Below are 12,500 nucleotides of genomic sequence, written 5' to 3' on the forward strand. Positions count from 1 at the left end.
ATAGGTTTCATTACTAATGCAATACTTTAGAGTGACAGACATGTTATATAACTTCAGTGTTTCCCACCCATTCATTTATTTGTGGCGGCCCGCCACGAAAGAATTACGTCCGCCACAAATAAAAAAAATAAAAATATATATATTTTTTTGTCCTGTCCAGCTTCTCAGGCAAATCATATAGTTGATGTAGATGCCCATATAGGCTGTTCAGATTTACTTTACAAAAGAGAAGTGTAGGATACTTCTCTTGTTGCCTTATTTGTATTTGACCACTACTGTTTTCTGTTTATTTGTTACCGACTGTGGCAGGACACCTCTGCCTCTGTTTCACTTTATGTTGCTGGTAAATAATATGGTTGTAGTAGTAGGCTAAAGTTAAATTATTTAGCATGCACTAATTAAGGGGGCAGAGCTTTAAGAGACATTTTAGCTTTTATATTTTATAAGATGTATTTTTTGTAAGAACCACAATTAATAAATATATTTCAGTGTATAAGTTATTGTTCAAATCTGTATATAAATATGTACATAAAGTGTTGTAATTATATTGTAAAATGGATGGATGGACGTTTAAAACAAAACTTATTATTAATTAGTAAGTATACATTTTTTGAGCCTTTTTAGAGAAAATCATATCATTGTAGTCAATTATGCAAATTACTCGATGATGTCATGGTGACCACGCCCATAGCCACGCCCCCACCGCCACAGGTATCTTGGCAGTTTATGGGAAACACTGAACTTTCTAGTAACTTTTTAATATTTAACTTCATTTTCTCTGTGTGTTTTATTAGTGGTGAAAGGTATTTTACAAAGTTTGATGAAATATGTGGATCATTTAGTAAAATACTAATATTGAGACTTACCTTGGCAGCCTTTATCTGGTCAGGCTTCTCTCTTCAAATATAGTGATTTCAATCTTAAAATGAAATGAGTCAAGAAATCGTATTTAAAGCCCAAGTCAAATGAAAGAGAAAACTAATCAAGCATTTTAAATAAACATTGCACAGAGTTGCTCTGTTCTAAAGTGATCACATTGAACGAAAATGAGCTGTTGGCTGCCGTGGCAGCTGATGACGGACATTTGATGGATGAGGCTGTGAGTTGATGAGCTGGCAATTCTGCTGTCAATGTTGAAATGTGTGTTCAGGTGATACATTCCTGTCAATCGGCACCATGTGCCACTTGCCAAACACAGCACAGCAGCTCCAGTGTTGGATAAATAACCTTGCACACTGTCTGCTCAATAAACTCAAGAGACTAGGGGGGGGTTACAAAACTCAGCTGTGAACAATTTTAGCCATATTTGGTTATCCCCATTTTTTGATTGCCGTTCAGCTACATTTAATTAGAATGTTGTGTCAGCCTGAACTTTCCTCAAGACACACATGATTTTACGCAGCTGCTATGAACTACATACTGTATAAACGTATTCTGGTCTTTTCACATGATGCCTTGCATAATGTTATATTTCCTGTAAACTGCCTGGACTCTAACAGCCAGATGGAAAGACAAGATGAGGGGAACTGCGGCCTTTGGATCAATATAATGTATTGTAATGACATGCACATTTATCTTGTTTTACAAAATTGTACACTAAAGGTCGGCAATCTCAACATTTTGAATATGTAGGCTATATACTACAGATGCGCCGATGGATTGGCCACCAATCAGTATCGACTGATTTCCGTGAAAAAGTACATCATTGGCCAATGCGTGTTACGCCTTTCAATGTCGTCACTTTATTTTTGGTCCTATGGCTGAAAGAGGCAAACTTTGTGTGTCTATACATTTCATAAATAGCTTAAAAAATACAAGAGCTATGTGTCCATAGCTTAAAAAACTGAAGAAATAAGTCCTTAGTTAAACTTTAAGAAGTCAATATTTAAAACACTTCCTTGTGTAAACTGTAATTGTGATCATTTTGATCAAAATTTAGCATATATTTTATTTTACTTGTCTTATTTACATTCCGCCACTTCCATTGGGTCTTCGTCCTGTACGCCATGCTTAAATATCGAGTCTACTGACAGATATAAGTTAGAACTATACACTGCTTTGTTTTAAAAATGGTAACAGCAGAGGATACATGTGCATGTACGATCCGGTCTGCCCCACAACAAGAGGATAGAGGAAAAAAAAGGAATTTACTACTTCAAACTACAATGGAGGACGAGCGTAAAGCTTTTCGGGTAAACCTGTCCCCATGTATGGAGATATCTGCTGACGCCAGATGATGGAAAACATCATATGTCGTGGCAAATCTACACACGGCTCGTTTAGAACAAGTTTGGAAGAAGGCAAGAATGTTTTACAAATATCTTCACCTTGTCTCCATGGTTTTATTTAAACATTTTCGGGATCCCAGATACACAAAAGCAGTTACCGACAAGTAAGAAAGTTTGTTTTGCATAATAGGACCCCTTTAAAAAGTAGATTAATAACAGTCTATAGAGAGGATCATATACTTGTAATAGCAAGTTGATGGTAATAATACCGGCCCATATGAGCCCCTTGAGTGATAAGATCCATCTATTTCTTTTTAACAATCAGTTTGTCATTTTTATTATTGTTTACAAATTCAGGGAATTTGTAAACTAAGGATTTAAATTAGTAGAAGTTGGAAGGTTTTTTTTGTTTAGTTATTGTGTACTATTGACTATTTTGCTTAAACATTTTCTGTAATAAAAGAGACTAAATAACTAGTTAAAATATTGTGCTTATATTGTTAAACTGTCAATAGAACTTACCTTAAATAAGTTGCAAAATGTGATCGGCATAGGCTAATATTATATACATATTTTTTATAGCAACCGTTGCTGACCCCTGGACTACAAATTTGCATTACACCTACAACTACTAATTCTTTTTTTATGTAATTATGTCATTTTGTTTGACTAATAGTAGTCTTTTACTGGTTATGATTTTTTTTTAAATAAAGGAATTTAAGTTATTCCTTTGTTGTATTGCTCTAACTGGCCAATCATTTTAATTGGTTAAACACGGTTCTCAAATTGCCCGCAAATTTTGTCTGGGGGGAAAAAACAACAGGTTTGAAAGGTTATAAAATATATAAAACACAAGGAACAGGATACAACTCGAAGGCCTCTCTCGATGGGGTCGGTGAGCAGGAGTCCTCTGGGGGAATAGAGCTTGTCGTTCTGCTCCTGCACATATTTTGCAATCTTTTTCAAAACCTGAAAGGGAACACAAAGGGAATGATGAATTATTAAATGTGGACATTTCAATAGTCAAAACTTTTACATCAAGATGAAAGGGACAAGTGGTAGAAAATGAATGGATGGATGGATTGAGTAGTTTGAAACTAAAACAGGTCTTATAGTTCTGGTTGATAAGACTTGTAAAGATCAAATCTTGAGTGTGGTTGAAACTGTTGAAATGCCAACTTTTACATTTGACAATTATGAAACATTGTACTAAAAATGAACTGACTTGCAAACATTTAAGGTTATAGAGAACCATATTTATTTTGACAAATAAAATATGTGCATTCATACTTTGTTTAAAACAGGGTTACTTCTGCCAGTGAGGTTATTTTCATCCAATCAAGGATTAACTCTGCTACGCTCACTTCTGCGTGTGTGGCCCTTTTTTATATAATGCTGTACACACACTGGGCCATTGGTACCATGCTGGACTTGGGAGATTGACCCTCCTTTCTGCACACAGCTGGCTTATGCTCACACTGAGCATTTGTGCTTCGGCCCGTTTGCTCTACATTGCTGTATTAATAAAAATACCCTGACTTTTTCGATTACTTCCAATATTATTATGAGTCGTTTTGATTATCTTCCTTTGGCAAAGTGGCACCAATAACAGGGCTTGGGCTTTTGTAAAGAGTTGATTTTCCCCCCTGTGATATTTCATAAAAGTTAAGATAAAATCAATATTGCCATCAAATTTCAATAACGAGGTTGTTTGAATCAAATTATGAATGTATAACACAACCTATACACCTCCTTGCAAAAATGCAAAATGGTTCATTCATCCGAGTAGAGGCAGACCCAGCATGGAACACTTCACTGTTCACTCAACACAGCCATCATACTTATCAAAGCTCACCCTTATGCATTCACACTAAGCGCAAACATTTGAGGACCCAGGATGAGGTGATGGAAGAATGATAAAAATATATATAATAATATATATAAATATATTATAATATAAATATATACATCTATTTGTACCAGCATCAGACAGGGTTATGTTTAAGTTTTACTTATCTATATTTGTAGTGCATTCAATGACCCTTAATTCATGTTCAAAACAAAGTCTTAGTTTTAAAAGACAAGAGGTTTTAATCTACAGTCGATACTAATTATCCCACATGAATCAGCAGCATTTAAATTTATGAATTATGTGGCCTATAACATTATGTGTTTTAAATAATAGTAAGATGCAACGCCATGTAACTTAACAAATAAGCATTTTTTTGCCCAGTGGTTCCCAAACTTTATTAAAAAACAGTAAGGCTATATCTACATTATATATATATATATTTATATATATAAAATCAATGACTAGAGAAAGTAATTAGTGCGTTACTAAAAAAAAAACGTTAAATATCTGGAATAATGCAGTTGAAAAACGTTTCATATGAGAGCCGTGTGCACAGCTATTCATTTGAAAAAAAATATATTACTCGCCACTTAATTTTGCATGTAGTTTAAACGTAGTGTTTTTTTAATCCACAAGATGTCGCCATTACGAAACACCAACCAAGACAACACATTGCTGTGGTAGTAAAATCTGGATTTTTTTTTTCAAAGCCCTCCAGACACATCTTTTAACAAATTCTAAAATATTCAGACATTCTTGTTTTATAAAAATTCTGGTGTTTTCACAGGTGTCCCAAATTGCGTGAGGACCCCGATGTCGTGCCTTCTTGCAGAAAAACACATGTAAACATTGTGCTCAAGTTGAATGGAGCCATAAATAACATTTTCAGATTCCAGGACAAGTTAGAGTCAAATGATGCTTAAACTGCACAAAAATATCTACAGCTGTACAGGGATTGACTTGACCCCAAAGAGGAGCGTTATGTGGACAAACTATTGTTAATACTCATTTTTTCCCCCACAATTTTAGACATTTGGTATTGTAGTTTTTCTCTGTCTGCTCATTTGTATGATTACTTTTAGAGAATTTTACAAATTTTTCGCTAAATAATAAGATGATAACCAGGAGGAACAATCCTTCATTCAGACAAATGTGTTTTTTTCATTTTAATTTAGACAAAATTAAAACACAAGGCATCAATGCCGACTGTCAAAAAGGTTGGATGCTGCAGTGGAGTGTTTTTTACCGTTTTTCGGAGCTCTTAACTTTCAATAAATTACCTTCACAGATACATTTCTCTAACCTTGCAAATATCACTCACCTTCTCGTAGTGTGTCTCCATACACAAAAAGACGGTATAAGCTGTGAGGCAGGCCAAACACCCTTCAATATAAGACTGGCTCCCAAGCTTCTCTGCCTCAGCGTACAGGTTATTCAACGTCCTCACCGTCTCCTCAAATTGCTGTTTGTCGATCTTTAAAACAACATAAGGAAGAGCAGTTATAATAGTAATTTTTATTAGTTGGATCAAAAATATGCAATCGAGGGGATGATTGGCCTACTTCCAGATTTGGAAATCCCTCCTGCAACGGTTGGCATGTGCTTGATTAAGCATTTGTTCTCTGACTGTAATCACTTAATAAGTTGAACAAACACTGGTACACGAACAAACTACACATCTTAAATCTCCAGAGCGACGTAAATGTCTTCACTAAAATAAAGACATATCTCAGTTGCTCTGTAGAAAATGAGCCATGATGATTAGCTGATATTTGAATCGGCTTCTTGCCAGGCATGTCAACATAAGACCATCGCACAGAGTGTTCATGCTCGGAAAAGAAAGAACCTTCTGACCAGACAAACAAGCAGCCGAGGGCGTCTTGCTTGTTTGACAACTTTCCAAAGTTCTGCTCCTGTGTGATCAAGGAATGTGGCAACAGGCCATAAACGTCAGCGGTCTCAGGCACATTTGGTACACAACATTGAAACGCTTTCTTCTTCATCTAAATTTCCAACTCGGAGGCAGTCATTCAAACCACATTTCTCTGCCAGAGCATCTGTCCATTACATTTGGCCCTGATATTTATCATTCCAACAAGATTACAAGTGTGGAGGAATATATTTTCCTGATAAAAACAATCAAGAAACTAAAAAGTCTTTGTAACAAAAATGGAAGACAAAAGCCATAGACCTCTGATTTCTCACATTATTTAAATTAACAGTCTTGAAGTTTAGGTTTGGCGGTGGCTGGGGGGAGCAATTTGAATGTCAAGGATGAATTGATTGCTTTTTCAGTTTTGGCTCTCTGTAGTACAGCATATATTACAATTACCTATACTTCCGCCACTACATTATTGAACAAAACAAGTTTTCACTAGCACATGATTATGGAGTAGAAGGCCAAATCTGACAACTGCTATGGTTTAAACAACACAGATTGTAAGTGTATTTGCAGTATTCGATTCCCTAGGAAACAGCACAGCTCATATGAAGTACACAAATTGTTAATTTCCCTACAGCTTGGTGATAAAGAAACCACTGTTGAATCAATATTTCCAAAATTTAACTCGTACAAAACAACTGGCAATCTTCCTCGCTCTGAAGATCTCACCATGTAGGGTAAGAATGACTTTGAGAAAAGGGAAGTATAAGCGCAGGATTACACGGGACGACCTTAAATATGATTACCGTATTTTTCGGACCGTACGGCGCACCGTATTATAAGGTGCTATAAAAGGGGTCGTATTATTATTATTTTTTTGTACATTTAGAACAATTCCTTGTGGTCTACATAACATGTAATGTGGTTCTTTGATCAAAATGTTGCATAGATTACCAGAATAAATAATATCAAGATAAATACGTGAATAGGAAATAATGAACGTTAAAAGTATATAAAACAACCTTTAACGGAGTAATCAGTACAAATTCATGCATTCTTCCACTCTGCACCTGTGAGCTGCATGCTTTTCTCGTTGTTTTGTCAAATCTTGCATTCTTCCTCCCTTTTTAATGAACTCTCGAGGAACTCTAAAGAAACGTTTATCCCTTTCGCGATTTGAACGATTTGTACAACCAAAAACAACACAAGCATAAGGCATTTTTTCTTTGAGAAGGGCTAAAGTAGTACCAATTGAAAACAGAGCTAGTTGACCACCCCGCATATTAATTGGGCGCCACGTGAGCTGGACGTGACGTCAGAAACATCCCATCAATAGCACGGGGCACAGTGTGTCGGGGATGAATGAGTGGACACATTATTTTCCCAAACAAATGTTTCTTCTCCTCACAATACATGTATGTCAATTTCCCTGCTATTCTTTATCTAACAGAGCTGGTGAAAGTGGATTCCTGGTTCAAATGTAATAAGCTCTCACTTAACGTTAATAAAACACATTTTATTTTATTTTGTTCTAATAAAAACCGGACAAATACTGAGCACTGCCATATCAACATCAATGGGCAGGAAATACAGAGTGAACTCCACAAAATTCCTGGGGGTCATCATTGACGAATACCTCAATTTCAAATGTCACATTAGCCATCTGTTAAACAAATTATCCAAATATGTTGGCCTGTTCTTTCACCTTCGTCATTATCTTCCTCTTTATGCTCTACTTACTCTATACAAAACTCTCTTTGAACCACATCTAAACTACTGTAATGTCATCTGGTGTAACACCTTTCCTAGCTACCTTCAGAAATTAGAATCCATGCAAAAGAAAATCATACGGGCCCTGTCATGGTCCAAGTTTAATGCCCCCACTCGACCTCTATTCCATAATTATCATCTCTTAAGACTGACAGAGTTCAATATTTATCACCATGCTTGTCTAACCTATCAAGTCATCCACAGGCTGAACCTCAGGCTCTGTAGCTTGGTTCCTATCTATCGTCCCCAGCATGCCCACAACACTCGTAACTTTGACCTGATATCAGGTAAACATCGTCTACTGGCTTGTACTGCTCGAAGTGTTGTATGCAGGGGACCAAAGATCTGGAACCGGCTCGATGAGAGCTTCAGGATGCTGTATTCATTCTCCAACTTCAAAAAGAAACTGAAATCATACCTATTAACCACCTATCTCTAATGCCTCATGTGGGGTAGACCACTGTTGGGTTGTGCGTGGTTGAATGAATGTATGTGTATGCTTGCTTTAGTGCTCCTATTTTGTGTTTATCATATAGCGTTTTTGTGCTTGCCACCATGTTTCAGCATTCCATGCATATACTGTCCTCTGGACCCCCTGCTAAAAGCTTCTTCTAGATTATCTGGGGGACCCTTTCACTTACCACCATCCTTAAATGGATATTCACTACTGTTGAAATTGTAATATGGTATTGTGAATAAACTTGAAACTTGAAACGGTGGATTCCGTTTTATTGAACAATTATGTGACTCCGTCCACGGTTACGTCAACGCGGTAATCAAATATGCCGTACTTTTTAAAAATTGAGTTTAATGATTATTGATCAGGCATACGAGCACTTTGTCAAATAACATGCTCATTTTTTCTCTTATTCGCTCCTTATTGGTTTCACCGTCACAACCTCTGGAATTCGCATGCACATTGCATGGCTCATTAATTGTTTTTTGTCTATTATTATGTTTTTATAATCATCCATCCATTTTTTTTTCTACCGCTTGTCCCTTTTTGGGGTCGCGGGGGGTGCTGGAGCCTATCTCAGCTGCATTCGGGCGGAAGGCGGGGTACACCCTGGACAAGTCGCCACCTCATCGCAGGGCCAACACAGACAGACAGACAACATTCACACTCACATTCACACACTAGGGCCAATTTAGTGTTGCCAATCAACCTATCCCCAGGTGCATGTTTTTATAATCATGAGAAGCCATAATCGAAATCTAAATTTAGCTGCTTCTGCTTGGACATAAACACAGCGGTAGCTTTTAAACTACGGTGAAAAAAAGTAACCATATGAGTAAAGAAGTGATGTGGGGAACACCACTGAGTTGCAAGATTTAAAGTGTGCAAAAAGCACCTAATGTGCGGTTACAATCCCGCCTTGCGCACAGCCACTTCCATTTTACGTGCAATATCAGTCACAATAGTGATGCCATTGTTTGGTATTTTAAGCTCACAATCAGTAACAGCTGCTTGTAAAACCTCAGCTATGCTGTTGCAAGGCTTCTGCGCTGTGCCCGCAAAACATATTTTCTCTCAAACAAGAAATATTGTAACATTTTAATCACACAAGGCCCCGTACCCTATAGTAAGGATAAAAGTCAGCAATCTTACCCTGGTCTCCAGCTCAGAGGGGAACTTGGTTTGGAACTGGCACACAGTGCCATTGGTATAATCTCTCTGTATGAAGACTTTGGCAGAAACTGTAGCTTGTTGTCTAATGTCCTGCAAACTGTGAGTCTGTGAAAACAATATTTACATTTCAAACATCAGTACAAGTGAACATTAAAAATTGTTTTGACTGTGTTATCTTATTATTGATGTATATTTAATTGTAATTCTTGCCTTTGAGGGGATTTTGGTGTTTTGAAAGGTTGGTTGGTTGAAATGTATTTAGAATATATATACAAATGTATTTAGAATATATATACAGTATCAATATGATACATCCCACATATTTTTATTTACATGTAGACATGCACCTGGGGATAGGCTGATTGGCAACACTAAATGGCCCCTAGTGTGTGAATGTTGTCTGTCTGTGTTGGCCCTGTGATGAGATGGTGACTTGTCCAGGGTGTACCCCGCCTTCCGCCCCAGTGCAGCTGGGATAGGCTCCAGCACCTCTGCGACCCCGAGAGGGACAAGCGGTAGAAAATGGATGGATGGATGTCCAAAAAGGAGTAGGAAGAAGAAAAGCTTATCTAATCCTCCCCCTTTTTCACTTCATAGGAATTACTGACACATACCTCCTGTTTTCAATTTCTACACAATTCACATCAATTAATTGTAAATACACCTGTTCTCTTTATAAATAGTTAAAAGACTGCTATGATTCACTTAATGAAATGGATATTATTTTCAATAGGTTTGCGAGGTTTATTATTCTTCTTCTTCTTTGTACTTTAACACTTGGTATTTTGAACAGTCTCTTAAACTGGATCATATTAGTACATGTTTTGATTTATTTGCTTAATTCATTCCATAATTTAATTCCACATACTGACATGCTAAAGATTTTAAGTGTTGTATGTGCAAACACATGTTTTAAACTAGATTTTCCTCAAGGTTAAATTTCTATTGTGTTGAAAAGAATTGTTGTACATTCTTGAATAGCTGGTTATAAATTGCTTTGTATATAATTGTAGCTCTTTGCAAATGCACCAAATCAATGAATTTCAATATATTTGATTTAATAAATAAAAGGTTTTGTTTGTTCTCTATATCCAACATGAGGTATTATTCTAACTGGCCTTTTTCATAACACTGTCTTAATTTCATTTATATAGAGATTGAACAGTTTTGGTCCCAGTATTGATCCCTGGGATATAGGGCTGCAACTAACGATTAATTTGATAATCGATTAATCTGTTGATTACTACTTCGATTAATCAATTAATAATCAGATAAAAGAGACAAACTACATTTCTATCCTATCCAGTATTTTATTGAAAAAAAACAGCATACTGGCACCATACTTATTTTGATTATTGTTTCTCAGCTGTTTGTAAATGTTGCAGTTTATAAATAAAGGTTTATTAAAAAAAATCTTTTTTAAAAATAAAAAAATTTAAATAAAAAATCCTCTGCGCATGCGCATAGCATAGATCCAACGAATCGGTGACTTAATTAATCGGCAACTATTTTTATAATCGATTTAATCGATTAGTTGTTGCAGCCCTACTGGGATACACTGCAAAATATCTCGAGCTATGTTGATATATTTTTACCTAGCTTCACATATTGCTTCCTGTTGGTTAAGTAGCTTCTTATTTAGTTCAAGACCAATCCTCTGATGCCATATTGTTCTAATTTATCAATTGAGATATAGTGATTAATTATGTCAAATGCTTTAGTTACTTTATTGGGTTTACAAACCCCTGGCACTGTTTTGTACTGTTTCTGTACTTGTTTTGATTATTTATTTATTTTTTGCTTGTATGTTGCATATTATAAATAAAGGTTTTCAAGAAAAATAAATAATTACAAACTATGTTTTTTAAATGATAACCTAGCTTTTCACAGCTTTTACATTGAACGAATGAATGAATTAATTAATTTATTTAATGAATTGAATGAATGAATAAATTAATTTATTTATTCCGGCAGACAGACATATATAGCAACACTTCATCACTCTTTGTAATTTGACAGACATGCAACGGCACCCACCGAAAAGGGATACGGGGAAAAAAGCAAGAATGCTTATCCATGTCCCGCCCCTAATTTACAATCAACTTATATGCTGGTTATATATAGAATAGAATAGAATTGGATAGAATAGAAAGTACTTTATTGATCCCTGGGGGAAATTCAATATGTTGGTTATATAGTCCAAGTTTCAACAGCAGATTTGATGGATACATGACAATTTCAGAACAAGTATAACATATGATAATGGATGATAATGACAAATTTGTTTTTTTTTGTCTTTTTTTGACAATAGCATTGATTCAAATTCAATGTATATACTCTGATGATTATCTTGTGTGATGACTGTATTATGATGATAGTATATATCTGTATCATGAATCAATTTAAGTGGACAAGTTCAAAAACTTATCATTTTAGTGGTCAATTGTACGAAATATGTACTGTACTGTGCAATCTACTAATAAAAGTTTCAATCAATCAATCAAACAGCGACCATGAGATTAGCTCCGTATTGCCTGGGTATCTTTCGTCTTCTGAAGCCTTGTCTGGTGATGTTATGTCCCTTATTCCACAGTGAGTTATTTTGCACCTGTGTCCCACAGTTGAGATAGTCAAAACAACTAGTCATGTTTTTGATAGTTTCCCAACAACACATTTTTTTTACCGCAAGGTTGAACACTCTTAGGCTAGAGAAGACAGTTGAATTTCTCCGCTCACATTGTCCCACATCTTCACCCCCGCTATAGATAACGCTTGAGCCTTAAATGCGGAATTTATCACGTTATGTTTGAATTTCAGGACACCCCTGAGTTCATGTGGATCATCTCTGAGTGAAAACATTCAGTCTGTAATGTTCTGTTGTTTGCCTAAATCAGTGTTTTTCAACCACTGTGCCGAGATACAGTCTGGTGTGCCGTGGGAGATTATGTAATTTCACCTAATTGGGTTAAAAATATTTTTTACAAACCAGTAATTGTAATCCGTAAACGTGCCGTTGTTGAGAGTCTGTGCTGTCTAGAGCTCGGCAGAGTAACCGCGTAATACTCTTCCATATCAGTAGGTGGCAGCAGGTAGCTTTGTTGCTTTGTAGGTGTTGGGAACGACGACAATGGTTTGCAG

The 12,500-nt window shown here is 36.1% G+C and overlaps 1 protein-coding gene across 1 annotated transcript in view; it reads right to left on the reverse strand.

Annotated features, from left to right (window-relative positions):
• Positions 1-762: 762 nt before the first annotated feature.
• Positions 763-12,500, reverse strand: part of LOC133651655 (golgin subfamily A member 7-like) — a 13,370-nt gene continuing 1,632 nt past the window's right edge. The window contains exons 2-5 of the mRNA XM_062049660.1: positions 9,342-9,467; positions 5,402-5,554; positions 3,096-3,197; positions 763-919 (exon numbers count right to left, since the gene is read on the reverse strand). Coding sequence (XP_061905644.1) covers positions 878-919; positions 3,096-3,197; positions 5,402-5,554; positions 9,342-9,467 — 423 coding nt within the window. The 3' untranslated portion in view covers positions 763-877. The remainder of the gene's footprint in view (positions 920-3,095; positions 3,198-5,401; positions 5,555-9,341; positions 9,468-12,500) is intronic.

Source organism: Entelurus aequoreus, linkage group LG06 (assembly GCF_033978785.1).
Source record: "Entelurus aequoreus isolate RoL-2023_Sb linkage group LG06, RoL_Eaeq_v1.1, whole genome shotgun sequence".
NCBI classification, from domain to species: Eukaryota; Metazoa; Chordata; class Actinopteri; order Syngnathiformes; family Syngnathidae; genus Entelurus; species Entelurus aequoreus.